The sequence below is a fragment of the Desmodus rotundus genome, chromosome 8, assembly GCF_022682495.2.
Source record: "Desmodus rotundus isolate HL8 chromosome 8, HLdesRot8A.1, whole genome shotgun sequence".
Classification (NCBI taxonomy): Eukaryota; Metazoa; Chordata; class Mammalia; order Chiroptera; family Phyllostomidae; genus Desmodus; species Desmodus rotundus.
The window spans coordinates 866,822-893,937 of record NC_071394.1 but is presented as its reverse complement, the minus strand read 5'-3'; the positions used below and the strand labels follow the sequence as shown (position 1 = coordinate 893,937).

The following is a 27,116-nucleotide window of genomic DNA, read 5'->3' as shown; positions in this document are numbered from 1 at the left end:
CAACCACCATGGGGCTCCCTTTGCTCTGTCACCTTGAGATGAAGTGCACACTTGTGGTGGCACATGGGACGTGGCACCAAACAAGGGCAGGTGGGCAGCCAGGGCCCTGCAGCCTAACCTCCTCACGGCCCCCTGTGGCCCCACGCTGGCCCTCTAGGGACCAACTCCTGCGCAGAAGCTCAGCCCCGCCAACTGGGTTCCTCCAGAGCCCTCTGCACCGCAGTCAGTAGAGCCTCGGTCCCAAGCCGAACGGCCTGAGGCCCAGCCTGCTCGGCCCTAAACCCTGTTACCTCCAGGTCTCACAGCATCGGCCTGGGAAGCCACCACCACACGATCCCCCAGCTGCTCAAAGGGACAGAAAGGGGACACCGCAGGACCAGGTGCATCCAGATGAGCCCTGGCTCCCCAGGACAGTGTCACGGTGATCGCCTGCCTCCCTCTCATGCACACCCCACGGACCCCCAGTCAGCAGCAGCTCCCCCAATGTGCTGCCATTGCCTCAGTGGGGCCACACCCCAGGTCGCTGCCCCCACGCTGCCCCCGAAACACCAGCAACTCACAAAAAGGGCAAAGCCAACCCTCCCAGGCCAGCGCAGACCCAGCTCTGGGGTCCCCAGAGCCAGCCCTCCCAGAGCCCGGTCCTCCTACCTTCCTTGGTGGGGGGATGAGCCCCGCCGGCAGACAGGCCGCACAGCCGCTGCCTGGTGACCTGCGTCAGGCCCTTGGTGGGGGTCTTCTTCTGAAGGGGGCTGCTCTTCCCTCGGAGGGTCTGCCTCCTACGCAGGCTGAACTGGCTCTTAGCAGTGGCAGCAGGTGGGGGGCTGCTCTTCTTGTCCCCCGGAAGGCTGCGGACACAAAGAACAGGCAGCTCTCAACAGACCCCACCCCCAGCAGATGGCTGGCCCACCCACCCCAGCCATGCGGGTCCCAGGACCATGCAACCAGCACCAGGAGACCCTGGGCTGAGCCTGACAGGTTCCAGCCCCGCCTGCTCCGTCTCCCCCACAACCACCAGCGGCAGGGCTGTTGGCTCCCAGCCATGCGGAGGGGGCTCCAGGGTCCCTGAGCCAGGGCAGGCAAAGAGCAGAGTGCAGTGGCCAGCCAGACCCCCACCCAGTTTGTCAAATAGGCCCCCAGGTGCACTGGGCTGGGGGCAAAGGAGACTGGAGATGTCCAGAGGGGGGCAGCCACAAGTACCCCAGCCCTCTTCACAGAAGCTTCTCACACAGCTCCCCTGTCCACCATCCTGAAAAAGATGGGGCCACCCACACAGGGAGCAGGCCAAAGACCAAGATGGGATGGTGGAGGGGGAGAGGGGGAATACCTGCGGAGGGGCACTCGCAGCAAGGGAGGGGCACACTGCCCTGTCTGATAACAGAGGTAGGCCCTCTGGCCTTGTCAGCAGTGGCCGCCACAAGTAAGTCCCTGATCCCAGACCAAGCACCATCTTTGAGTTGCCTCACAACCCACAAGGGTAGAGACCAGGAGGGACACGTGGGGTCACTGGGCTGCCAGGGGGCAGCCTTCCTCCCTAGTGGAGAATGGCTCCTCCCGCAGACATGCTGCACTCTGCATTTGCTCCACCAGCGCTGGTCCAGGTACGAAAAGCCTGTGGACCCAGAAGAAAAGCCAGCCCAGCAGCCTCTCCCAGTAGGAGAAAGGGTGGGCCCACTTGCACCCGTGTCTCCTGTCCCTGCCCAGCTGGGGGCCCCAAGCCAGGCCCTGGCCAGGCTGAGCCTCCCTCACTCTGCAGTAACCCAGCCTCATGCCGACTAACAGAGCTCTCCCAAAGGCACAACCAGGCAGTCACCAGGAGCTGGCAGGTGATGCCTTGCTCCTTCCTCCCGCACCCCTGCAGGGGGGCTCTCCCAGTGGCTCTGCAAAGCACAAAGGCGTGCCAGGTCCCGCCCTCCCACGCCCACCCACACAGGACCCTGGGGTGGCAGCTGGGACACACACTTAGCACTCCCCCGCCTCTTGATGATCTTGGTGCGGCTCTTCACTTTGTAAGCCGAGAGCCCTGGGGTCTCACTGAATAGGGGCTTCAAGCCACTCGGTCCCACTGCTGGTTTGTCCCCTGGGGGGGACCTAGATGGGACTGGAGAGAGCTGGGATGCACGGTCCTTGCTGCCAGCCTCCGAGTGCCAACAGAAGGAAGAAGACGAGGCTGAGGGGCTGGCAGCCTTCCACTTGTACTTGCTGGGGGCAGCCGACTTCCTGGGCTTGGCATCCAAGTCCGCTCTGGGCTGCGGTTTCACACGCTCGGCTGCACCACAGGAGGCCGTGCACGTGTTCTCTGCAGCCGCTCTGGGGCTGAGGGCCCTCCGAGGGGCCCGGGGACTCTTTGCCGAAGCAGCCACCCATTTGTAGTTGTTTTTCCGGAACTTGGTTTGGCAGGACACAAGCAGCGAGACCTCCCGGGCCTGCCTGGGTCCGGAAGCTGGTCTAGCAGGGCCTGCCACCGAGCCAGAGGGAGCTGGCTGATCTGGGTGGCCGGCATCCACTCTCCCATCCCCAAGGAGCTGCGCAGCAGAGCGGGCCACAGGGTGAGAGCCCACCTTCCTGGCCAGGGCTGTGCCACTGCGCGGGGACTGGGTGGAAGACAGGAGGCGCGCCTTGACAGAAAGGGCGCTCTCACTGACTGTCCGCCGGGACTCAGAGAGACTGTCACTCAAGCTGCTCACAGACTTCACCACCCGGGCCTTGCCAGCCTCCTTCTGGCAGACCAGAAGAGGGTCCTCTGGGATGCGGGTCCCCTTGGCTCCTCCTGGCTTCGAGGGCTGCCGCTGCCCACCAGGGGGCTCACCCTCACCTTCCCGAGGCCTGGGGTTGCTCCAAGGCAGGTCCTCATATTCTTCCGAAGAGCCCCGAGAGGCCCCTGCAGTGCTAGCCAAGCTGGGCTTTGATGGTGGCTTGATTTTGATGACCATGCTCTGATCTGAACTGAGCTGGACCTGCCTCTCCAGGACACACTGCTGGGGGTCAGGATCCTGACTGCCCCCGGCCCCAGGGGTTGACTGTGCAGCACCATCACCAAGCAGGTCCAAGGACGCCGGGGGGTGATTCACGAGGGAGTATTTCTTGCGCCATGCAGGCCCATGGCTCGGGGAGAAGCCCTTCCTGCTTGGACGAGGGTAGCGAGCACCAAAAGTCCTGTTGCTGCTATAGGACGGCGGCTGCCACCGGGAAGTGGCCGAAGTGCCTGGGGCAGGTGCATTGCCATGGAGGTTTTTGTAATCATCGATCAAACCTGAGAAGATAGAACCACAGGCTTTACCAGAGGGTCAGAGTAAAATCAGCAACAGTGCCTGAGAGGGGCATCAGATGACAAGACACCCACAACCCCATCTCCCTCTTGGGCCCCTTGGAGTCTGGGAACCACCGAAAGTTCACCCAAACCTCCTGGGCCTGTCTCTTCCAGAAGCCCTTCCCCACCCGCCCCATCTCACTCCTGTCTCTGGCTGTCCACCTTGAAGATGCACCCCTGTGGCATCCTAGTCCCTCTTTGCCAGGAATATTCTTCTGGGCCCACAGTCCTTTGCAGAGCAGTGTCACTACATATGAAGAGACCAATGAGACCCCACACTGTGCTGCCTTGACAGGAAGGAGGCCCTCTGGCTTGCCAGCTGACAGAAAAGGGGGCAAGGCTGCACCTCAGTGACCTCCCTGCCTGTCACACAGGACACTGAGTGTCACATGACTGACAGCCCTGGGAACTCAACATTTAACAAGAATGGCCCACAGTCCTCCTCCCAGGAAAGAGGTGGAATGGCCTGGAGCTCCAGCGAAGTGGACTGACCAGACCAGCGCAGGGCCTTCCCGGGGTCCCCATGGCGCAGGAACGACCCAAGGCTCCAGGGCATTACAACTCAACAACAAGTAGAAAGCCTGTCCCCCCCACCGCCCCCCAGTTACATCACTCCCCCACCACAGGCCCTGCCCCCACGCCCAAAGAGAGCCCTGTCCAGACCTAGCGACGCCTCAGGGCAAGTGTGATGAAGCCCAAGAAGCGGCCCAAAGGAGGGACCAACGCACCTAGACTCTCCCCTATGCGTATTTTCCCAGTCCTTAACCTTTTTCTTTGTAGGAACAACTTTAACAGAGGATTTTTTTAGAGTGCAGAAAGCCCATCTTGAGTCTAAAAATTGAAAAGTTTGGAAACTGAGGCCTGGGGAGCCTGGGTCTGGAATACTAAGGGGGGTGTGACTGTACGGAGAAACAGAGCGTCTGGGAAGAAACACCGCCCCCGCCCGAGTGCGTTTTGCCACCCCGCGCCAGAGCCCCCGCCCCGCTGTCCGGGCCCGGGAGCGCGGGGACGCCGAGGACGCGCCCGCCCGTGGGAGCGGGGGGGGGGGCCGCCTCCCGCAGGTTAGTAAGCGACCGTCCCGCCGCAGCTCCAGAAGGGTCTGCGTTATCAGTCCAACGAAACCCGATTAGAGCGCCGACCCGGCCAGCCCGGAAGCCCCTCTGCGTCTCCCACCTCCTGTCTGACACTACCTGCCTCCCACCCGACCACGTCCGGCCGTGGGGACTGCGGGCGGAGAGGGAATCCGGTGAGGTGAGGGGAAAGAAAGGACAGGCGACCCCCGCCCAGCCTGACCCACCCTGCAGGAGGCGGATCTGCCGCCGTAACAGCTCCTTTTCCTCCATCTCCAGAGACCGCGACGCCCGGCCAGCCCTCCTCGACGTCATCGCCGCGCGACCGTTTCTCTGTGGGCGGGGCGGAGCGGGGTGCGGGGGGCTCCGAGACTGCGCACTGCGGCCAGGCCCAGACCGCGAGGGACGCACGGTCGCCCTGGCAACGCCTGCGACATTGCGCACGCGCAGAGCGACGGACGGGGAGCCGTCGAGACCCAGCGCAAAGGAATCCCTGCTGCGTGCTGGGAGGGGCCGGCTGTCTGTAGTCACCGGCTGGAGGGGCCCTGGCGGGCCTCTTCGCAACCGGCTCTCTCTCCCTGCGGGACAGGGTGGGGGACCGAGACCTGGACCCCACCCCAGCCTAAGTTCCTTACTCAGTCCCCACCTGCCCTCCATCTATGCCTCCTCCTCCGCCTACCCAGCCTGCACCCCCTTGGGGATGTCTCCCCGCAGGCTCTCCAATGGGACAAATGATTGGCAGGCTGGGACCACTCCTACTGGATGCCCACTCGCGTCTATCCCGGCGTGGGGGCACAGCAGGAAATAACTGGGAGAGAAATGCGAGAAATGCCCTCGAGACCACCGTAGGTCCTTCACTCCAAGCATCACATCCCGCATGGACCCTCACTGCCAAGCGTGACCCTCAGACCCTGAGACGGATCCTCCCGGAAGAAAAGGTTATGCCTGCCGTTCCCTTCATCAGGACATTTCCACGAGGCTCTCAGAGACCACGACGGATGGGTGGCGTGACTTTCACGACAGTCTTCCACATGCCCTCCTACTGGGCAAAGCTCGGACAGTATCCTCGCCAGCGCCTGCGTGGAAGAGACCCCAGCTGGGGAACAGGAGCACACTCACGACCTTTGAAGCAGGACCAAGGGGCTGCTTCCCCTACAGAGGCCCAGTAGGGTGGGCTGGGTTCTGTCCCCCCACCCCCAGCCGGCAGAAAATCCGGGATGCCAGGCAGGACGCAGCAGGACCGGGAACCCCAAAAGGAAGCAGGACAGATTGGGTGCGCTGGGAACGGTCGATTCGAGGCGGGGCATGGGCAGTGGGGATTTCCAACCAACAGAGCCGGCCCCCTCCTCTGAGCCTCCGGGTGACTCCGAGCTGCCAGGAGAGTTTCCCCGCACCACCCCCGCCACCTCTGCTGGGCCTTCCTGCCCTCCACGCTTCTCCTGATTCATAAGACACCTCTGAACCCCAGACCCCGCTGCTCTGGGGCCGCCCGGGCAGGGCGCCTGCTGGCTGCCGCCATTGCCCAGCAATCCTCGAACGTTGGTTGAGCCCCCCACGCGCAGGGCCTGTGGACCAACCGTCAGAGCCACAGCCGGAAGGGCACCCGGCTGCCCGTCCTGGCCGCGCCCGAGGATCTGGGGCAGCAAGCGGGAGGCGGGCCTCGCAGGGACTCAACTCCCCAAAGGAAAGGACTTTACGGACTTCGTCTGCACTCAGGCCCCACCGCCGCAGCCGGGCTGGTACCCCTTCAGTCCCGGCTGCTCTTCGCCAGGGGCACTCTGCGGAACTGTTAGCTGGGCACGGGTTTCAGGTGTCTCGGACCGGGCTGAGACCTGGGCCAGGGCCGGGCGGGGTGGGAGGGGTGCTGGAAGGATGAAGGGGGCGGGGCTTCCCTGGGCGTGGTCTCCCCTGGTGAAACCCCTGCAGTGTCCCAGGCAAGCCTGCTGGGGTAGTGTTGGCCCCAGGCTACTCCCGCTGGCGCTCAGGAGGCTGTGTCAGACTCCGGGGAGCCCGCAGACCCGCCCACGCGCCTACCCCGCCTCTCTGCGGCCCTAGTCCGCCTGGCCTTCCCTGGCTCCGAGTCCAGATCTAGGGCTGGGCCCACGGAGCCCCGCTATGAAGCGCGGCTGGGTTCCTCAAGCCCGCTGCCCACTACTCGGTCTCACGCTGTCCTGGCCTCTGCTGTCCCTTCCTGGCTCAGCACGCAGCACCCTCTAACCCCACTGTCCCATCTCCTCCTGTCTCCCATCCACTCCCTCCAGTGCGCTATCCGGGTTGTCTGGGCGATCTTAATAACCTGCTCCCTCCCTCCCAGGGACTCTGCCTTCTGCAGCTTTCTTGGCCAGGCACTAGATCCTTATTCAGGTGGGTGGAGACAGAGGCCCAGAGACTTGCGCTTCCTCGTTCTTAGAGCTCGCCATGGCTGGTCCCTCCCCTTGAACAGGCAGAGGCCCCCTCCCAGCCTCCCAGGCCCTGGTTGTGACAGCTGGCCATTGGGGTCATGGTGTCATTGCCAGTTCTGGATCCCCAGGGCCTGCTCAGACCTTGTCCAGGGCGACCTCAAAGTTTCTGGCTGTCTGCCCCACCCACTTTCCTTCTGCCTTTTCTCCCCAGCAGGCACACTTCCTGCCCCTTAGGCTGACCTCTGTCCTCTCTGAGTCAGAAACCCAGGTGACACCACTACTCGCAACAGTGCTGCTTGTTTTGCTTATTGCTCAAGAGCTGAAGATGTGACAAGAAATAGCACAAGCCAGGTGGCGTCCAGCCCCACCCAGACCTAGGTCACTGCAGCCAGGCAGGTGGGTGCAGTGTGCCACTCTGTCCCCAGTTGCCATGTGGCACCTCTGCCTCAGACTGAGCTCCAGAGCTGTGCCAACGTCTCCACCCCATTCTCCCACGCAGCAGATAAGGCCTTCTAGAAAAATAAACCAGGCTGGTCAAACCCCTGCTGGAAACCCACAGCGAGGTCACCCCACTGAGAAGGCTACCACCTCCCGAGCTTGGCCTGCAGCCTGCCCGCTGGAGAAACAGTTAAGGAGCAGTGGAACTGTGGCTGGACAGGGAGGAGCAGGCCTCGCTGGAGGAGGAGGGACCTGAGGCTGGACCAGCACACGGATGCACACAACACATACAGACACGCACACACCACACAAACCATGCACACATGAATACACATACATTCAGCCCTGCTCAAGTTCTGGGAGCCTCCTGCCACCATCAGCAAGGATGCCCTCTCTCTCCAGCCAGTGGCTCCAGGGCCCCCAGAGGCCCTCAGCCAGCAGAGCCCACAGACTTGCCCGCCAGGGTCCCAGCATGAGGGGGGCTGCAGGCAGGCACCAGAGCAGGCCAGGCCCCTCCCTGCCCATCCCCTGGAGGGCCATGCCTGCCTGTGTCTTGCCCAGGGCACCCAGCCATTGGGGACTTCTGCTGGCAGGAGACAATGTTTCCTTTCTGCTTGAATCGACTTTTCCAGGTACTGCAGCTGCACCACACCATCACAGCAAGTCGCCTTCTGGGTCACTGCGACAGCCCTCTTGGGAAAAGCACCTGGCACAGGTGCTGATCTACACGTGTTGATGGGGTGACTGAACGTGCAGAGCTTTTGGGGGGGGTGTAGGGCCAGCAGCCCCAGTGCGGGCTCCACAGAGCCCCAGGATAGCTGTGGCGGAGAGGCAAGATGGGGAGTGGGGGGGATGCTGTGGAGCCCTGATGCCTGGCCAGGGCTCGCCTGTGGCCCAGGACAGTAACAGTGCTGAGGAGCCTGTGCGGGGCCTGGATATGTCGCTTGGCTGCCCGTTGTCTAAATAACAGTCTGACGAAGATATAACTCATAACCCAGGAGCCCTGGCCAGGTGGTTCAGTGGGTTAGAGTGTGGTCCCCGAACACCAAGGTTGTGGGTTTGGTCCCAGTCAGGGTACACACAGGAATCAATCAATGAATGCATGGATAAGTGGAACAACAAATCGATGTCTCTTTCTCAAAGCAATACTTTTTTTAAAAAAAAGATGTAATTCACATGCCATATAATTCACACAATAAAGTGTAAAACTCCATGGGTTTCAGCACATTCGGAGTTGCCCAACCCTTACCGCACCGGCTAGCATATTTTCATCACAGTCCCCACAAGCTACCCCTCCCGCTGCGCTGCCCCTGGCAACCACCTGTGTCTCCTTTCCGTCTCTGCAGATTCTCCTGCTGTGAACATCCCCGCGCAAAGGCGTCGGGGGAGACATTGTCTTCCCAGTTCACTTCTTTCACTCAGGATGACGTTGTGCGGTCCATGGATGTTATCCCGGCACCAGAACCTCACTCCTTTCTGTGGCTGCCTACCATTCCATGCGCTGTTGCGCAGTACGGGTTTCCCCCGTTTTCTTTACGCGCATCAGCCCTCGGACGTGGGGGTGTGTCCAGGTCTTGGAGGTCATGGGCAATGCTGTGGGACCTCTCGTGGTCAGGCTTTGTGTGGACATGTCTTCCTCTCCCCGGGGTACACACCCAGGAATGGGCTGGATGAGGCGGTGCTAATGGGCTCCCTGAGGTCACCCGGTTTTCCAGCGCAGCAGGCGGGGCTCCCGGCTCCCTCCCCAGCACGCCTAACGGGTGTGAAGCAGCCGTGTGGTTTGATTCGCACCGTGTGGTTTGAATCTCCCCGTGGTTTGATTCGCACCTTTCCGTGTGCTTGTCAGCTGTTCGTACTTTTCCTTCAGAGAAATGTCTGCTCAGCCCCTCCGCCTGCTCCATACTTTTAGAAAGAAACTGCGGAGCAGGCGCCACGGGCGGGCGGGCGGCGGCTCGGGCATTTCCGGGAGCGCTGGGAGGTCTCGCGCAGCCTACTCTGGTTTCACTTTTGGGTCTGGCCTCCAGCGGGCTGAGCGCTCGTTTGGCGGCTCCGGAACACACTCCTCGCCTCGCTTCGTGGGCCCGGAGCCCGGGCGCCACGGTTACGGTGAGCCGCACCCCACGACCCCTGGCGCCCCAGTAACACCACTTTTGCTGGGTGGGGCGGTGACCTGGTCGTGGGTTCCTCCCAGGACTCCCCACAATCCCGGACCGCTTGGGGACCGCGTGGGGAAGCCCACGACCTCTGGGCAGGTGGCCCCCTCACCAGCCAGACAGCATTTGGGCTTGAGTACAGGATGGGCCCTCTAGGCGCCCCTTGGCCCATCTCTGATTTCAGGCCAGCCCAGGGGCTCAGCAACCTCCTCCCAGAGAGTAAGTGGCTGGCAGCTCTACTGCCTGGGGCCCAGGTCTCCTGCATGCTGGGGCCCTCCACTTTGGTCCCTAAACTCCAAAGTCTCAGCCTTGGACAAGTGGCTCCTGAAGCCCAGGCCCAGGGAAGCCCTAGTGAACATGCCTGGGAGCTGGGACATTCATTCTGTCTAGGTCTTGCCGTGGGCCCCTGTGCCAAGTCCCCAGAGGGGGTGGCTTGTTTCTTCCCTTACCCTCTGAGCACCTCAGGGTGGGAGGCAGCCGCCACAGCAGATAGGGCATTGTCTGGGGGTCACTCCAAAGCCCCTGCCCTGCCCTCCCTCAGTGGTGGCCGTACGCCATGCCAGGCTGACAAAGTGATGGAGGCCTTGATGGGCAGCCCAGAGCCCCCTGGTCCTGTCCCCATCACCAGTAGTTCATTACTTGCTTGGACCTGTCAGGCACTCTGGTCCCGGAGCTGATGGTGTACATGGCCTTCCAGCCCTGTGGGGCAGTGCCTGACCCATCTGCCCTCCTCAGGAGCATGGCGTCAGCCTTCGAGCGGGTGGTCAAGAGCGTGGGGCTGGAACTAGATCAGAGCAGAGAGCTCGTCCCCGTGCACAGCCTGCAGAGCTCCGCCAGCTTCCAGCCCTACCGCCTTCTGAGCAGGAAGCCGAGCTCAAGGTTCTTCAGACGCTACTCATATGTCAACCTGTCCATCAGGGACATCCTGGAGCCAGACACCCCGGAACCAGGTACCCACTGGTGCTGAGTCAGAGCCCCTCTGGTCAAGGAATGGGAGGGCCAGCCTGCTGCCTGCTCTGGGCCTGTTCAAAGGTCCCCGTGCCTGGGGGGACAGGCACAGCAGGCAGGGGGCAGGGTCCTCAGCTCTGATCTTGTTCCAGCTGTCGAGCATGTTGGTCCCTTCTACTTCCAAGATGCTGTGGACGGGCATCTGGGGGGCAGTGTGGAGGTGGTGGCCCCGGGACAGGGGAAGATTGCAGGCGGGGCCGCAGTGTCTGGCAGCTCCAGCGCCTCCATGAATGTGTGCAAGCTGCAAGTGCCCCCCAACGCCTGGGTGGCCATGCTCCAAGAGAGGTGAGCTGTTGGGGCAGGGCCTGGGAAGTCAGGGGGTGGACTGAGCCCCGGTCACTGAGAGGAGGCGAGGCTGCTGGGGTGGAGCGGACATGGGGACAGAGGGACAGCAGCGAGGAGAACTGTTACCTCAAAGTGGAGACTGAAACTTGGGCCCAGGGAGTAAAGGGAGAGAGCACCCCAGTGAGCAGCCAGCAGGGGTGGGGGTGGTAGTGCCTCCAGGGCCAGCAGGTGTCCACCTGTCCCTGATGGACCCTCATCCCTTCTCCCTGCACCCCCACTCACCCACAGACACTGTCAGGAGTGCCTAGGGCAGGAGTGATGGCCACCCCACCCCACTGAGCTCCTGGTCCCCTCAGCCTCAACCCCCCTTGTCATCCCCACTGGTGGGCACAGAGACCAAGGCCCGGGGCAGGAAAGCCAGTGCCTTTGGCGGGGGGCAGCGGAGGGCGGTGCACACCCTGAGCCTCCTGACCCACTGCCTTCTGCCATAGGCGCCTGCGGCAGCCTGAGCACAAAATCCTGCAGGAGCTGCGGAACCGTGGACGCGATGTGTTTGTGGTGACGGAGGTGCTACAGACCCAGAAGGAGGTGGAAGTCACCCGCACCCATAAGCAGGAGGGCTCAGGCCAGTTCTCGCTGCCTGGAGCTATGTGCTTGCAGGTGCGGAGCACAGGCAGGCCAGGAGCAGGGTTGGGGGTGGAGCAGGAGGACCACGTCACCAGGCAGGTCACTGTGCCAGCCTACGGCCACCTCCCAAGCCAGAGCCCAGTTCTGAGCCCAGATCCACCCTTCAGGGCGAGGGCAAGGGCCACCTGAGCCGGAAGAAGACGGTCACCATCCCCTCGGGCAGCATCCTCGCATTCCGGGTGGCCCAGCTAGTATTTACTGGCCCTGAGTGGGGTGAGTCAGGGTTGGGGTGACCTCTGAGGCCCAGATTCTGGGGCAAAGACACAGACTCTGAAGCCTGAGAAGAGCCACCAGCTGGCTAGGGGCTTGCAGGCACCTGGCCGCACAGTCTCCTGAGCTGGCTGGCTGAGGGTCCTGCACTGGGGCATGTGGAGGTTGGCACGTGCTTGCAGAACCATGCAAGGAGCCCTGTGGGCGAGGGGAAGGCTGGGAGCCCTGGCCAACCTGCCTCCTCCATCTCTGCTCTTGCCTGGCTGCCAGACATCCTCTTTGTCCCAGAGAAGAAGCAGAGGACCTTCATGCCACCCCAGATAGGTGAGGCCCATGGACGACCCCCCAGCTTGGCCCTGGCAGTTGGGCAAGTGTCTGGCCACCGAGGCCATCTCCTGCCCAACGTGGCACAGCCAGCAGACGCCTGGGGGCTGGGCCCGTGCGGGTGTGTGTACACTCACAGGAGGGCCATGCCAGCCTGGCAGGGCCGTGCCCCTGCCCTGGGCCACCAGTGTTGCGGTGGTGGTGAGGGGCTGTGAGGGCCCAGGGGAGGCCTCAATCCTCTCGGGCTCAGAGACCCACCTCCAGGGCTGACGAGCTCTGTTGCAGCAGATGACCAGCCGCAGCAGCTGTCCTCCACCTCCTCCCTACTGAAGGCCATAGGTGATCGCTTGAGGTTCCTCTCGGGTCAGTACCTTCTTGAGCACCTCTGGGACCCCCGTGCGCTCCCTTTCTGCCCCCTGGGGGGTCTCCACTTCCAGGACTCCCCAGGGCCCCGTGGACACCCAGGCAATGCCAGCCCTGTTCCCACAGATGGGCTTGATGAAGACCAAGTGGTGCCCACGGAAGACTTCCAGGGCCTGCAGGCAGAGGTGCAGGTCTGGGCCGGGCCCCTGGAGAGCTTGTCGAAGACACTATGTGAGCAGCTGCTGAGGGGCCTGGTGCAGGTGCTGCGGGATGAGCTGGCCCTGCAAACCCTGGAGGGGTCGGTGAGTGAACCCTCAGGGCTGGGGCTTGGCGACGGGTGTGGCCACACTGGCTGCCAGGCTCACCAGTCCCCTGTGCCCCCAGCTGGAGCAGGGCCTGTGCTGTGGGCGGGCAGAGCCTCTGCAGGGCCCAGCAGGCCATGTCCTCGAGTGCCTGGTGCTCCCCTGCCGGACGCTGGTGAATGAGCTTGCAGGCCCGGTTACCTATCTGCTGGGAGCACTGGCTGGTGAGGGGCCCCTGGGGGTAGGGCAAGTAGGGGCAGGGCTGTGGGGTTTTCAGCTGGGCCTTCGGAGCCCCCCTCACCCCAGATCTCTCCCCAGCCCTGAGTGAAGCCCAGCGCATGCTGCTGGCCGAGGTGCTGGAGGCCTCAGCCCTGCCAGAGCCCTTCAAGCTGGTGAGGGGGCCCAGATGGTGGGGAAAGGGCTGGGCTGTGGGGTGGGACTTGGGCACCCCTGCGGAGAAGGGGTTGGGGGGGAGGTGCTGGAGGCCTGGGGCCCCGAGGACAATCTTCCACCCTGTCCTGGCAGGTGGAGAAGCTTCTAGAGCAGAGCTCCCCGTGGCAGGAGTGCAGGGCCCTGTCCCTGCCACCTGGGCTCCTGGGGGGCAGCTGGGGTCCAGAGGTACCTGCCTGGATCCTGCTGGAGGCCTGTGGCCTGGAGCTGCAGGTGGATGCCCCCGAGGTGAGCTGGAAGCCGGAGGCCCAGGGCTGCACATGTGCACTGTACGCCTGCCTGGCCCTGCTGTCCAAGCTGAGCCAGCTCTGCTAGCTGGCGTCCGGTGTGGAGAGTCACACCTGTCCAGCTGCCGGTCCTGTGCAATCCAGAGCCCCGCCCAGCCCAGTGGCCACTCACCACAGGCTCAGGAGCTGGGAGAAGTCAATAAATGGGTAGCACAAAGGCAGCGGGGTCACTGAGTGTTTGAAGGGCCCTCTATCTGGGTGGCGGGGGTGGGGGTGGTTCCAACAAGACGCGTCTCCTGCTGCCTCAGGGACCTTGAAGACACAGCACTGTGGGCAGGGGCCGATCCCGGGCCCACGGGGGCTGCCGAAGGGGCTGGAGCATGTGTGGCTGGCCAGCACATGGACCCCACACTCCTGAGGCTGTGGGGAGGCTTCTGGAGAAGCGGTGCCTCAGACCAGAGCAGCTGGCCTTCAGTCCGCGCCTCGCCAGGTGCGTCTGCTCAGAGGCCATGGGACGCAGAGTACCACAGGAACCCCATGCTGTGGGGGACACCCCGTGCTTAGGGATGATGGTAACTGATCAGCAGGGACTTTTCTCATCTCTGGGAGCTTGAACAGCCAGGAGTGGTTCACCTTTCCTCCGAGGGGGCAGAGTCTGCCTTTCTCCCCGGGCTGGAGGAGGAGGCCACTCTCCTGTCACGGCACTAACCAGACACACAGCTTCTGAACTTGCTGAAGAGGAGGGACAGTGGGCTTGGCCAGGACACGAACCCCCATGCAAACCCAGGATCCGAGTCCAACAGTGACATTAGCTTTAAAGCTGGCTCTGGCTGGTGTGGCTCAGTGAATTGAGCACCTGCCTGCAAACCAAAGGGTTACCGGTTTGATTCCCAGTCAGGGCACATGACTGGGTTGTGGGCCAGGTCCCCAGTAGGGGGCGTGCAAGAGGCAACCACACATTGATGTTTCTTTCCCTCTCTTTCTCCCTCCCTTCCTCCCTCTCTAAAAATAAGTAAAATCTTAAAAAAGAAAAAGCAGGTACAGGAGTTCAGCTTCTCGGCCCCAGAAACACTGCCCTGAGGGCGAGGGGGAAAGACAGGTCTTGGCCAGCCTCACCCAAGCTCCATTTGGAGGGTCCAATTTTTGGCCCTCGGGTCCTAGGCCCACCGATGGCTCAGGTCCCCTGGTCACTGGGGTTACTCAGCACCAAGATCAAGGCAGGAGGGCTGTCTGTGGAAAGCAGCATGCTCAGACCCACATCTACCCAGATGGTTCGGCTGTGACCAGTGGAGCCGATGGACCTGGTCACCCTGGACACTCACAGACTGAAGATGCTCGCCTGGGGCGGCGCTGTGGCATTGTCACAGCTGTAGAGGCAGCCCCATGACGCAGGCCACTGAGCCACCTGGGTCCTTCTGGGGACTCCAGCAGAGAAGTCCCCAAGAAGGGTACCACTCCCAGGGCCCAGCAACAGTCTGGCCTTCAGGAACCTCCTTCTGGTAGGCAGAGCGTCCAGCAGGCTGCCAGGTCCTGGGCAGGGCCACAGTAGGGGCGAGGTGGGCACATGACTGTGGGCAGGCTGCCGTGTTGCACAAGAGACAGCCTGGAACAGGGTGGGTGCAGGCTCCCCGCAGAAGCAGCCAGGCCCCCCATCTGAGGTGGGCCCTCCTTTCGCAGGGGCACCACTGTGGAGGGGTTGGCCACCGGCCTGTGCGCCATGCTCTGCAGGGCGGATAAGCGTGTGTTTGGCAGGAGTGGACGTGAACACTCACGCTGGCTCTGGCTCCTGGCTCCTGGCCTGCAAGCAGGGGCTCCCACTGGGGCGTCCACAAGGCTCCTGCTGAGCCAGCCCCAGGCCCAGCCTGCGTCAGGGGGCTCCTCGCAGACTCCTGCTTTGGAACAAAAACCCAGCTCCACGTGGCCCCCCCAACAGGTGATGGGCTGGCTGGAGAACCCCCAAGGCCAAGACAAGCATCCAGGACACACCCACTGCCTCCTACTCCTTCACAGGACCCGGAGGGCCTCCCGGCCTGTCTGGCATGCCTGCCCCCGGCCCACACTTCATGTAGTTTAATATCATCTGGAATCAGCTTGGTGGGACCTGAACTAATGCTTCAAACCCTGATCCTGGTCTCACACAGACTGAGCCCTAGGATGTCCTGCAAGAGACCCTGATCCCTTCCGACGGAGCTCCGATGCCAGTGCCCCTTACTCTTGCCGACATGCTGCCTTTTCTGGAACCCCAGCCTGAGCCTGATCTTGGACCAGGCCCAAAGCATCTGGACCACACCCTCAGCCCAGACCCACGCCCCAGACAGACGCCGGGCCCCTGTGGTCCACATGGGTTTACTTCAGATGCTTTTCCTAAGGGCTGGCAGGACCCCTGGCCTTCCCCCAGGGGCCCCCAGCCTGGAGGCAGAGGCTGTGTCAGCCGAGGCCTCTCTGAGGCAGCAGCTTGCAGGGATGGGCTTGAAAAGCAGTTCGAGGGGGGGCATGCTGGGTGGAGGAACCCACCTATAGCCCTGTGCTCTCAGTCACAGCTTGGAAGGTCTCCGGGGGCTCCTTCCCCTCATGTCCCATTACACCTTCCTCATTCGACCCCTCGAGGAGGCTGGGGTGCCAGTGCACGGGCTCAGTCTGGTGGGGGTGTAGATGCTGGCACCCCACACCTGAACCCACATGTACAATCCCAGGCCTGTGGTGTCCAGTGGAGAGGTCAGGGATGCCCTCTGCAGAAGGCTCAGGTGGGGTCTGATCTGATGACCGGGAGTGGGGAAGCATGCGGGGGACAGTGCCAGGATGAGGGGCAACAGGTATGGGCAGGAGGTCAGGCCAGGACACAAGCTGGCAAGGAGTGACAGAGCTGGTAGGTGGCCAGCAGGGTGCGGAGGCCAGCTGGGGCGGGGCCCAGGAAGCAACAGGAGCTCACGGGGCTTCACAGTGTCCTACGCCAGACCCCCCCCCCTTGGAAGGTCAGGTATCATGCAGGCCAGGGGCTGGGCACACTCCAGGGGGCTGGGAGAGCCGCAGGCCTGAGGAGGGACAGGTGGGCCCGCAGGTGCAGGAGCTGAGGGTGAAATTGTGCTCGGACAGAAGCACTGACATCCTTCTAAGGAACACGGCCATAGCAGCAGGGAGCTCCTGCCGAGGAGGCGTGGCCCTGGCGTGGGGAGGATGCCAGCATCCAGCCCTGGGCCCAAGGCTGGCCACAGAGCGGTGGGGTGCCAGGTGCAGATCCCCAGCCCTCAGTGGCCTGGGTCCCCACCCAGAGGACGGCCTGGGGTCAGGCTCAGCCAGGGCCGGGGCAGCCCCACCGTCCTGCGAGGCTCCGGCGCTGGAAGGGGTTGTCTGGGTAGACTGGCGGGGACCGGGTGGGGCGGGTGGGGCGGGTGGGGCGGAGGCGGAGACCAGGGAAGCGCAGGCCCCTCTGACAGCTCTGTGCGTGGGCCAGCAGCGCCACCTGCTGGGAAGATACTTGTGCAACGGCGACCACAGCCGGCTCCTGGTCACTCTGCAGCTGCCCCAGGCCTGCGGGAACAGTACAGTAGCTCAAGAAGGACCACCAAGCGCCCCAGGACTCCTGGCACATGCATTCCCACCCACTCAGCCCAAGCACCCACCGCCTCTCCAGGACCACAAGCCCTGGCAAGTTGGGCCCTTACCCTGGAACAGGGAGTCCAGCAGGTCCGAGCTGATGCGGCTGGGGCCGCTATGATGGACAAGGAAGCCTGTGCAAGGCAAACCTGTGAGTGCTGGCCTCATGCTCCCAGAACTCTGGTGCCAGGGACAGTGTGACACCCGGAGTGCCTCACCTATGAGCACAGCAGCTGCCCGGCGCAGGGGGTCCTCTGGGCTCCTCAGGTAGCCCTGGGTCTGGCTCAGGAAGCGGGGCACGTGGCTCGGGTACCTCTGAGCCTGGGGACACAAGGGCTCATGGCAGGTCAGGAAGACCGATTCTGTGTGGAGAGGAGGCAAGTGCAGGGGCTGGTGTCCCTGGGGAGCTCCCAGGGCAGGGGGTCAGGGCCTGAGGTCTTAGACCTGCCACCACCTTGTCTGGGAGGGTGGAAAGACTCAGTCTGGGGGGAGAGAGTGGCCTGAGGAGGGACAGGTGGGCCCGCAGGTGCAGGGCCCGCAGCTGCAGGTGTATAGTGGACTGAGCGGGCAGCTGGCCATACCCCGTCACTGTCCTCCCCATACTGACCAGGCGTTGGCAAACGCGGCTTAGGGCCTCAGGGCTGTCGTAGTGGGCCACAGTGACCACCTCCTCCAGCAGGCCCCAGCTCAGGGCTCGGTCACAGCGGGCCAGGGTCCACTCTGAGCTCTGGGACACGGAAAGGGAAGAGGGTTAGGGGCCCAAAAAGTAGCAGAGATGGCCCGAGTGTGGCCAGCATGAGGGTTGGGGAAGCCCAGGGCAGGAGTCCCAGGTACCTGGGAGCCGTGAGGCCTGCACCTGAGGTACTTGGGGAAGTCCCTGACCTGCTACCTTAGGAGAAGTAGTGGGATTGGATGGGGACAGAAGCGCTGGGGTCATCTTGGGGGGCGGCTGACCTCAGCAGCATCCAGGCTGGGGTCATGCAGGCGCAGCAGCAGCGGCACCAGACTCTTCAGCACGAGCTTCCGCAGGGGGCCTCGGAGCCCCACCCGGAGCCCACCCTGGCCCCGCCGCACCAGCGTCCCGAGGAGCCCGGCCGCCGAGGCGCGGACTGAGTCTCGGGCCTGCATGGGAGACCAACTGTCATGGCAGAACCAGCAGCGAGAGAGGCTCCGACCAGCTGTCTGGGGGCGTGGCCTGGGGTGGAGCAAGGAAGCCATGCCTTGTTGGGGCGGGGCCAAAGGGGGAGCTTGGGGAGGGGACTGTGCCCTGTGGGGGAGGGGCCTAGGGCGGGGCTCACATCATCCAGGAGTGGTGGGAGACGCAGTCCCAGCTCTACGCTCAGGCGTCGCACCGGCGCCCTCGGCTGCAGCAGTATCCTCCTTAGCGCCCCCAGCGCTGCGCCCACGAGTCGCGCGTCGCCCTCGCCCAACGCACCCAGGAGCGCGGGCAGCAGCACAGTCACGTGTCGCACCTGCGCAGTCTGGGATTGTGGGCAGCCGCCCTCAGACCCCGCCCCCAGTCCCACCCGGCCCTGTGCCTCACCTTCCCACGGTTCAGCGCCAGGTGGCCGAGGCCAAGCAGGCCCAACCAACGCACTGTCGGCTCAGGGTCGCCCTGCCAAGCGCGGAGCCGCTCCAGGATGACCTCCTCCCGAAGGAGCCTCGCAGTGGGCCAGCTCTGTAACAGCTGGGGCGGGGGGGGGGGGGGGGGGAGTCAGCACGCTTACGTTCCCGGTGCAGGCGGCAACGCTTAGGTGCCAAGCCCTCTGTCACCCCTCACCAGCCCTCCCGGAAACAGGCTTACCCCAGTGAAGAAGGCCATAGCCGTAAGGCGCTGAGCATCGTCGGCGCTGCGCAGCCGGGGCAGCAAGTCAGCGAACAGGCCCCGCAGGTGGTGGTCCGCATGGGTCACCATGGCGCTGGGATGGGGTGAAATGGGAACTCTCCCTCTGCTTACGGCTTCACCCCTGGAGAAGCCCCTACATGACCACCCTCATGCCCTGCCTCTTTCTCCATTCCCCTGCCCGTACCTGGCCAGCAGCAAGACACCCTCCAGGTGGGTGTGGGCTCCCACTAGTCTCCTCCAGCCTCCAGCCTGCTCCATGCATGTGACCACCATGCGGCTGCCGTCCCCGGTGAGCAGGGCCTTCAGGGCCTCGACTGTGCAGCTGGGTGTGGGGGTGGCGAGGGGGAGGGCTGTGAGGGGGGGTTGCTGGGCTGGCCCTCACTGCCCCAGTGTGTACCCTTACCTGGTGTGGCTGTGCGGTGGCCCACGGTGAGATGGGGCACAAACCTTGGGGGTGTCAGGGGAGCGTGGGCCCTGGGCCAGCTCATGCAACTGTGTGACCAGTGCCAGGAGGAGGTGCGGGTAGAAGCCCCGTGTGGCACCCACGCAGCCAGACACGGACAGCATCTCCCCAAGGGCGCGAGTGGCCTGTGGAGTGAGCAGCCCCCTCAGGCTCAGACACACTGCAGATGCTCAGGGGACATTATGGATGTGTGGGACTCAGTCAAGACCCTCCTGCCCCTGGCCCCTGTGGCCAGACTCACCCGCCCCCTTGGGCTGGGGAACCCCCCAGCAGTGCTGGCTGGAGTCACCTACTGCCAGGGCCTCCTGCTTGGGTCCAGCCACGCCCTTCAGTGCCCATAGCAGCTGCACCAGCACCTGCCCATTCACGCGCTGGTTCCGGCTCAGGCTGCGCCACAGCTCGGCCGCCACCCTGAGGGTATGGGGTTGTGAGGCCAGGTCCCTGCCGGCATGCCAGGAGACCCCAGGTCCGGGTGGAGGTGACCACTAGGACTCCAGCAGGGGGAGAGACCGGTAACCCCCCCCAACAACAAGTCCCTCCACTGCCAGAGGAACAAGGTAAGTGGCGTCTGTGCAGACCAACCAGCACGGGGCCACAGGGTCAGCTGCTGCCAGAGTAGGCCGCTCAGGGCCCCATGAGACCAGCCACAGAGGAACATGCATGGTGTGACAGTCACTCACTCAGAGAGTACAGTCAGACACGCTCGCTGGGGTGGGTCGCACCGAAGAGCGAGGGGTGTTGGGACACAGAAGCCACCTGGTCACTGACCCTGCCCTGCAGTGTCCCCCTGCCCCTGCTGTGTTCCAGAGATGATGGGGGGGGGAGAATTTAGGTCCCAGTCCAGGCACCCATCACCAGGGACCTCGAGGTGGGAGGGGTGGGGAAGTAGAGGGGGCAGGGGTGGGGGGAGGGAATCGGGAGGTCCTGCCCCCTGCCCCCTCCACGACCTGCTGCACTGGGGCCAGACTCCACAACCAAGCAGGAAGGGGAAGGAAGCCGTGTGGGGCCATGGGGGCATGGCCTTGGCTGGGGGGTGGGGTCAGGGTTACCAGTCAGGGGGAAGCGAACAGGGCAGCAGTGCGTGCACCACGTCCCGGGAGTGCTCCAGGGCCAGCAAGCTCAGTACCCTCAGGGCTGCCCGCCGGGGCCGCCCCTCAGCCAGGCCGGGCACCTGCGCCAGCAGCCCTCGCACCAGGGCGTGCACCTGGCATGGAGAGGCAGGTGTCAGTGACTGGGCCGCCTTGACTCCCAGAAGCTACTCCCTGTACCCTCTCCTGTCAGGGGCAGCCCAAAAAGGGCTTTTGTCTCAAACTGCTTGCTCCAACCACCCAACCTCGGAGGGGGACCAGGCGGGAGTTTCTGGGGGCAGGATGCGGGGCACTGACCTGGTCCTCCAGCCGCTCCCCACGGGCTTCCAAGGCTGAGGACAGGGTGAGCGCTGTCGCCTGTGTCCCCGCGAGGCCAGCCTCTTCCAGGCAGGCTGCTGTGTACAACGCCAGGTCGGAGAGGGCCCCCTCCTCCCAGGAGCTCTGGGGAGGTTAGGGTGGGGGGTGGGGTGTATGAAGTCCCCTTGCCTCTCCCAGCTCTTCTCCCCAGAGGGGGAGGCCCCCTCTCCCTTCCCCAACACCACCTGGCCCCATGAAGTCCTCCGCACTCTCACCGTTCTCCCGACTGGTCAGCACCCATTTCTGTCCCCAGCTTCCCCTTTTTTCAGTCCTCCTGCCCCACCCCAGGCCATCCCCTCAGCCTCTGTTCCCTCCCACTCACCTGATGGGGCCCCTCGGGGGCCGGGTCCTGTGCGTGGGGTGGGGAGCAGGGCTCCCGGGCAGCTGGAGGGATGGTGGGGACACTTCCAGGCTCTGCCTCAGGTTCCAGCTCAGGTTTGGGCTCAGGGTCCTTGGAAGGGGCTGCCATGGGCTCTCCCTGCCTGGCCCGGATCCCTTCAGCCAGCGCCGTCAGGGTTAGGGCCCCCACAGGTGCCCTCTGGGCCTGGCCCCACATACCCCCAGCCATGGCCACCATACACAGCCCTCAGTGGGGCTCAGCCTGTGGCACCCGCCAAGGGTCCTCCCAGGAAGTCCTGCCTAAGCCTGACCCAGAAGCAGGCTCTGGGTGGGCGGGGCTCGGGATGGGTGTGGTCCTGTGTTTGCTTTGTGTATGTGGGGGCTGGGGGGCCACACAGAGGTGTCCTCAGGCAGGGTGCCACTGGAGGTTTGGGAAGGACCTTCCTGCCTGGGAGGCTGGGGGGGAGTGGCCAGCCTTGAAGCCTGTGTGTCTGGGGGTCTGTCTGCCCCCACTGCCCCAGGACTCTGGAGAAGGGGCGAGATCCCAGGGATGACCCACATGCAGGAGAAATGGAAGAAGGGCCCTTGGCCCTGACCTCCAACCTTCTGGGCAGGGGTCCCGGGGAAGGTGCGGACAGCCCTGAGGAGGCCCCAGCAGGGTCCAGAAGTCTGGGCCCCGCCCTGAGCTGAGTCAGGTCCAGGCGGAGCCACTACATTCCTGCCCAGCTAGACATCCTGGGAACAGGGATGACTGGGTGAGCTGCCACCACCTCTGAACTTGGGGCAGCCCTGGGGCGGAGCCAATGAGGCAAGAGGAGCTGCACGTGCTGCCTCCCAGGCACTCTTGCCAGTGACCACCATCCTTGGGGTGCCCCCTCACCCCAGGGCCAGACCACAGGGTTCATGGACTCGGGCGCCTAGGCAGTGAGCACACAGCTGAGCACAGGGGACCTGCAGGTACTCGGGGCCTGGTTCTGCTGTTGGTGTGTATGTCTGTCTCCAAGCCTCCACGCTCCCTAGCACTGGCCTGACCAGGCCTCTGTTCCCAATCTCCACTGTCACCCTAACCCAGTGACATAACAGGCATTGCCCATACTGACCCCGGGGAGCCAGAAGAGCTGGTTGGCAGAATACCTGGGCAGGCAGAAGTGCTCAGGGCAGCACGCCAGCCAGCATTCCCACACGCCCTAGCCTGCCTGGGCCACCTCCTGCTGCCTGGACAGGACAGGCCCTGCCCCCACTGTGTGTGCCCCTCGGAGCCCAGAGCCTCTGCCCTGAGCAGCTCCTCCAGAGCCCCAGTGGCCCAAGCCAGTGGAGACCTGACTTGCTGGCCTGCAGAGGCAGGGCCAGCCCAGGACCACAGGCCAGGTGCCCAGAGCTGAGCCACAACCTGGCCCCTCAACCTTTTCACCGGCTTCCCCTTCCCAGGGCTGCTGGGCCAGGAGCTGGGTCCCCATGGTTGGGGCCTGGCTGACCCTGCGTCAGATGCCAGGGTCTAGAGAGCTGTGTGGGCAGAGCCCAGGGGCACAGGGTCCCCCAGGCAGTTGTGTAGGCCTGGCGGCAGCAGCAGCAAAAAACACCCACCCAGGCTTCTCTTTGGCTTGGGAAACTTGAGGTGCCCCACCGACCCAGGTGTCATGTTTGGACACAGGAGACCCACTGTCTGGCACCTCATCCCCACCCCATGGCTCCCGCTCCTGAGCCCCGAGCTCCTGGCAGTGAGAGGCCTTCCCAGGAACTCGCGTAACTCCGGGGTAGGCACCAAAGCCATCCCTTTTCCTGAGACCCTGCCTCCCCTCTGATCTGCCCTGGGCTCAGTGGCACTCCCCACCACCCTCAGGGGGCAGCACAGGGCAGCCTCCCCACCCTGGTGAGTCCTGGGCCTTCCTGGGGCCATGAACCCCCCTCTGATTCCCTGCTGTACCCTCCCTCCCCCTGACCACGATGCCCTGAGGGTCGGTGAGTGGCAGCCTGGGGGAAGAAAAGACTCAGACAAATTGTGGGGAACAGTGAGCAATCATGTTAACTTCGCGCCCCAGCGGGGGGCTCTCTCAGGGGGTCCCAGCACTCAATCTGTGCAGCAGGGCCTGCAGCTTCTCAGACAGCGCCACCTGCAGGGACGAGATGAGGGGACACTGGTGGCCGTGGGGGCAGAGGGCACACAGGTCGTGGCAGAGGTGGGTCCTCCACCCACCTGGTACGGTGCAGGCTGTTCCAGCCGCCTGTGATCGGGGCTGAGACGGCTCAGGCACAGCTGGGCAAAGGCTCTGGACTCTGCCAGAGATGGGAGGGGCTCACACAGCTGGGGCGAGAGGGAAGGAGAGAGCTGGCTCAGGGCCAGGTGTCAGGGCTGGGTTTGGGTGGCAGGTGCAGATGAAGGGGTGGGTGAAGTAGTCACCTGTCCCTGCCGGACCCAAAGCTGCAACAGGGTCTCCACCTGGGCCGGCCTCACAGTACGGGACTCCTGGGCCCCTCGAGGCCAGACCCTCAGCTCCTGGCCAGCCCGGGGTGGGGGCTCCTCTGCCAACTGCAGCACATCCAACAGCAGAGCTCCTGTGTACGGGGGGCCCCAAGAATGACGTGGGGGCCTGGGGCCTTGGGGGGGACAACAGGGGGGTGCCTCACCATCAGGGCCTAGGAGCCGGAAGGCGGCCTTGCTCCCCGGCAATGTCTGCTTCTCAGGGTCCTCAGTCAGCTTCATCCTCGGCTGGCCTCCCACGGACACGAGCTGTGGGACAGGCTGTTGAGAGAGCTGGACCCTTCTCTCCTAGCCCCTGACCCCCACAGTCTGCCCCCCTGGGCCTCAGGCCCCATCTCCACCTTGAAGACACAACCCAGAGAAGGCTGGCGGGGGCAGGTGACCACGCTGGTGCCAATGCCAATGACATTCACCTCACTGCCCTGGAGGACAGCAGAGGAGGGGCCCTGAGCTCAGCCAGCATTTGCAGGCCCAGGGCCCCCCAGCCACCCGCACAACCCCTGCCCTGCCCAACCTCCTGGGCCAGCCGGGCCAGCTCCTCCTCATCAATGTTGTTGCTGACAGCAATGGGGACCGACTTCAGCCAGGGCACCTGGAACCTGTTGGGGGTGGGGGAGGGCAGTTCCCAGAAGTCCTGACCCACCGGTCATGCCCACCCACACCTCCTCTAGGAGAACCTGCCCTCACCCATGTGAACCACCGTGTCTCCACTGAGGGAGCCCCAGACTAAAGCTCCCATGGTGGGAAGGGCAGGGTCCCTCTCTCCCTCTACCCAATCCCAGCGTGGGTCTCTCAGCAGGCACAGCCCCTGCCTCGCACCCCGGCCCTGACTCACTGGGCTGCAGTGGTCCGGAAGAGCCCTCGGATCTCCTGGGCTTGCTGAAGCAGGTCGCCGCTGTCCAGCCTCACTCCCACAGCCTGGTAGCCCAGCTCGCCCAGGGCCAGGGCTACGGCCAGGAAGTTGGGAAGACCGCTTCTGCAGGCGGAGGCAAGCAGGTCGGGAGGCTGCAGCTGCTCTGCTGAGCCCCCCGGGGATGCCTGGGCCTCACCTCCTCACACTGTAGGTGTCCAGCAGGCCCTGGAAGGCCCGGGGAAAGGCCAGGGCATAGGCCACGAAGGCTGCCCGCTCCCCTCGGTGTGGCTCCTGCACCCCCAGCCCCAGGTGGGCACACACTCGCTCCAGCCACGCCTCCACGAGGGTGGCCAGATCCACCCTGGGGCCCTGACCAGCAGCCGGAGCCAACATCTAGGGAGAGGCATCAGTGAAGGGTTGGGGACCCCAAGTGCAGGGTGGGGTCTGGTTCACACCTGGCTGAGGGTCTGATTAGGGGTAATGCTACCTGCCTGCCACCTTCCCAGTGCAGTACTGTGGCTACCTGCCCAAAGTGGTTTGGTAGCCCAGACACGTCATCTGCCCTCAAACAGAGCAGGGAGTGGATCACCCCTCCCCCAGGCAAGGGCAGGCCTTGGAGTTTGCCCTCTGGAGTTCAGCAGGGGAGAGAAGGGTACTGACCGGGTCCGGGGGCACCTCAGTGCCTGAAAAGGAAGTGACGAAGGAATGTGCCAGGGTTCCTGCCACGGGCACGCCCCTCAGCTGTCCTGCCAGTACGTTGCTGCTGCCATCGAAGCCTAGGCCAGGGCATCGGGCAGGGTTGGGGGACTTCAGGCCATGGGGAGACGGGGCCCTCAGGCTGTGCCTCCCGCTTTGCCGCACCCCTGCCTTCCCTGGCCCTTACCCCCCAGGTAGCTGTAGGTGGAGGCCGTGAGGCCCCCGTCAGGGCCCTGAGCGCGCCGCAGCCCCATCTCCAGCAGCCGCTTCTCTGGCCCCGCAATTAGGCGAAGCCGCGCCGCGTTGGTAGCGATTAGGCTGTGGGGAGCAAGTGAGCAGGGGACCCTGCACCTCAGCCATGGAGGAGCTCGGACCCGGCGCACGGAGCCGCACCCACAACCGCAAGAGCTGGCCCTCAGAAGTCCGAGCTCCAGCTCGGTTGAGCCCGGCCACTAGTGGGCCCCACCTGGCATAGCTGACTAGGCAGAGAAGGGGAGTCTCGAGCAGCTGCACCACCAGGAGCGGTCCCGACACCTGCAGCAGCGGTACCTGTGGGTAGGGTGTCAGCTAGAAGCCGCACGACCTCTTTCGGGTCCACCCCTGCGCCCCGCTCAGCCCACACTCACGCCGGGGAAGGCGAGGGAGCCCTCGGGCAGGGCCCGCACCGTTACCCCGGAGCAGTCAATGGCCCGGAGGTGCTCGAAGAACGCGGGGTCAGTGTCTGGAGGCAACACCGAGGCCAGGAACTGCACATCTGGGGACGACAAGGGAACTTGTGGGCTGGGGCAAGTGTGCAGGCGGTAGCGGGAGAGGGGGGATAAGCGGCTCGCCCAGCAGAGACGTCTGATTGGCAAGGGGGGGTTCGTTTGGGCACGGGAAAGGCTCATCGGGGTGTCTTGTTGGGGACAGGGGTGCTCGCGGAGCAGGAGGGGCTTGTCTGCGGGCTGGGGTGCCTGGCAACGAAGCGGGGGATACCTGCATCGCGCAGGTGGAAGGTGCGCAAGAAGCGCACGCAGTCGCGCAGCCCCGCGGCCAGGGCGAATGCGCCCCCGAACGGGCAGTGGCGGAAGAAGAGCTCGAACTCTGCGAGGTCGTGCGCTCGTCCCGCACGCCAGTAGCCCAGCGCCATGGTGGCCTGGTAGAGGTCGGTGAGTAGCGGTCGCGCCGCAGCGCAACCCTCGGAGTCCTGTTCCGCCATCTTGCCCCGGCGCCTAGACTCCGGCCTCCCCACCCCACGTGACACCGCCCTGCCCAATAGCGGTAACCCAAGCCTACAAATCTTGATGCGACGCAATCCGGGAGCTCGGAGGGTGAGGACACCCGGGAATCAACTGCCATTCTCGCAACAAGAATGGACGGGGTAACTGCCGACTTTTGGACAGGAGAGCAGTCCAGGAGGCCGGACCCGGGCTGACACAGTAATGTGTCTGTCATCCGGGTCATCCCAGCATGGCCCCTCCCGCCCCCCAACTCTGCAGATCGGGTGCAAAGGGTAGAAAAGTGCAGTGCTAACTCCACCTCCAGCTATACTTCGCCCTGCTCTACTAGAAGCCAACCCTAGCCAAGAGGGGTAGGAGACAGAAGTGACTCCAAACTGAGCTCCTGCACTTCGGTGACGCCCACACAGTGCTCCGGAACCGCCAGCCTGGAGGCCACCCCCAGCGGGCACCAAGGCCTCGGGGTCCTGCACCCTGAGCCCCCCACCACTAAGGGGGGCATCCATTCCTGTGTGGTTCAGGGCCCTGGAGACCAGCTCTGGCCAGTACTAACTGCAGCCCACTTTCCAAGTGGGGAGTGCAACCATCTCACCAGCTATGCTGGCCATTCCAAGGGAGGGACCCGGAGTGTCTCAAGCACTGACAGATGAGGCAGGCACAGGTGGCAGTGTGTGGTGCCTGCCCAGGGCCCAGGTCTCCAGCAGGTGGAGCATCCAGGCAGTGTGGGGAAATAGGACTGAGGGACAGGGCTGGGAGACAGGGTCCCACATGGGTCAGAGCTGGTGGGGCAGGTGACTGGTCACAAGGCAGGGCCAGGCTGGCCCCCCAGGACTTCTCTTTCCTGCACAGTTGCAGGCTGGCACTCTTGCTCCCGCAGAGCAAGCTCAGCCAGGAATGGAGCAAGAGGAGGCCGAGTGGAGGGTGGAGGGCTGAGACACTGCCCTCCTCCTTCCTGGCT

At 64.1% G+C, this 27,116-nt stretch overlaps 4 protein-coding genes across 12 annotated transcripts in view; 1 reads left to right on the top strand and 3 right to left on the bottom strand.

Moving 5' to 3' along the window:
* ZC3H3 (zinc finger CCCH-type containing 3) overlaps nt 1–4,718 on the bottom strand; it is a 58,393-nt gene extending 53,675 nt beyond the window's left edge. Inside the window, exons 1-3 of the mRNA XM_024572399.3 lie at nt 4,605–4,718; nt 1,960–3,250; nt 649–845 (exon numbers count right to left, since the gene is read on the bottom strand). Of these exons, the coding sequence (XP_024428167.2) occupies nt 649–845; nt 1,960–3,250; nt 4,605–4,692 (1,576 nt within the window). The 5' untranslated portion in view covers nt 4,693–4,718. The remainder of the gene's footprint in view (nt 1–648; nt 846–1,959; nt 3,251–4,604) is intronic.
* Nucleotides 4,719–9,283: 4,565 nt separating this feature from the next.
* On the top strand, nt 9,284–13,314 carry GSDMD (gasdermin D). 2 transcript variants are annotated; one of them, XM_045181627.3, is made up of 11 exons: nt 9,284–9,323; nt 10,106–10,320; nt 10,471–10,663; nt 11,155–11,323; nt 11,458–11,563; nt 11,831–11,884; nt 12,173–12,247; nt 12,374–12,549; nt 12,632–12,773; nt 12,868–12,941; nt 13,075–13,314. In XM_045181627.3, the coding sequence occupies exons 2-11, from the start codon at nt 10,110–10,112 to the stop codon at nt 13,312–13,314; spliced, it is 1,440 nt and encodes a 479-aa protein (XP_045037562.2). In that variant the 5' UTR covers nt 9,284–9,323; nt 10,106–10,109. The 2 variants fall into 2 exon arrangements, with proteins under 2 accessions (XP_045037562.2, XP_045037561.2); XM_045181626.3 differs by having other exon boundaries at nt 12,170–12,247.
* Nucleotides 13,315–13,427: 113 nt separating this feature from the next.
* MROH6 (maestro heat like repeat family member 6) lies at nt 13,428–22,669 on the bottom strand. Of its 4 annotated transcripts, XR_008427520.2 has the most exons (15): nt 20,897–22,664; nt 20,515–20,658; nt 20,179–20,333; nt 19,423–19,540; nt 19,070–19,254; nt 18,851–18,988; nt 18,625–18,739; nt 18,364–18,507; nt 18,119–18,292; nt 17,775–17,942; nt 17,428–17,547; nt 17,039–17,141; nt 16,889–16,954; nt 14,343–16,754; nt 13,428–14,086 (listed from the first exon to the last, which is right to left on the bottom strand). XR_008427520.2 is itself a non-coding variant. In XM_053930158.2 (14 exons), the coding sequence occupies exons 1-14, from the start codon at nt 21,149–21,151 to the stop codon at nt 16,516–16,518; spliced, it is 2,124 nt and encodes a 707-aa protein (XP_053786133.1). In that variant the 5' UTR covers nt 21,152–22,664; the 3' UTR covers nt 13,428–16,515. The 4 variants fall into 4 exon arrangements, 2 of the variants coding, with proteins under 2 accessions (XP_053786133.1, XP_053786134.1); XM_053930158.2 differs by having other exon boundaries at nt 13,428–16,754; XM_053930159.2 differs by lacking the exon at nt 17,775–17,942 and having other exon boundaries at nt 13,428–16,754; nt 20,897–22,669.
* Nucleotides 22,670–22,867: 198 nt separating this feature from the next.
* On the bottom strand, nt 22,868–26,261 carry NAPRT (nicotinate phosphoribosyltransferase). Of its 5 annotated transcripts, none has more exons than XM_024572421.4 (13): nt 25,917–26,259; nt 25,568–25,695; nt 25,408–25,490; nt 25,129–25,259; nt 24,906–25,021; nt 24,442–24,638; nt 24,228–24,368; nt 23,907–23,991; nt 23,734–23,814; nt 23,539–23,641; nt 23,312–23,466; nt 23,108–23,215; nt 22,868–23,024 (listed from the first exon to the last, which is right to left on the bottom strand). In XM_024572421.4, exons 1-13 carry the CDS (start codon nt 26,137–26,139, stop codon nt 22,965–22,967), a joined length of 1,611 nt encoding a protein of 536 aa, XP_024428189.2. In that variant the 5' UTR covers nt 26,140–26,259; the 3' UTR covers nt 22,868–22,964. The 5 variants fall into 5 exon arrangements, with proteins under 5 accessions (XP_024428189.2, XP_024428187.2, XP_045037554.2 ...); XM_024572419.4 differs by having other exon boundaries at nt 23,539–23,653; nt 25,917–26,256; XM_045181619.3 differs by having other exon boundaries at nt 23,539–23,653; nt 25,607–25,695; nt 25,917–26,256.
* Between the last annotated feature and the right edge of the window lie 855 nt (nt 26,262–27,116).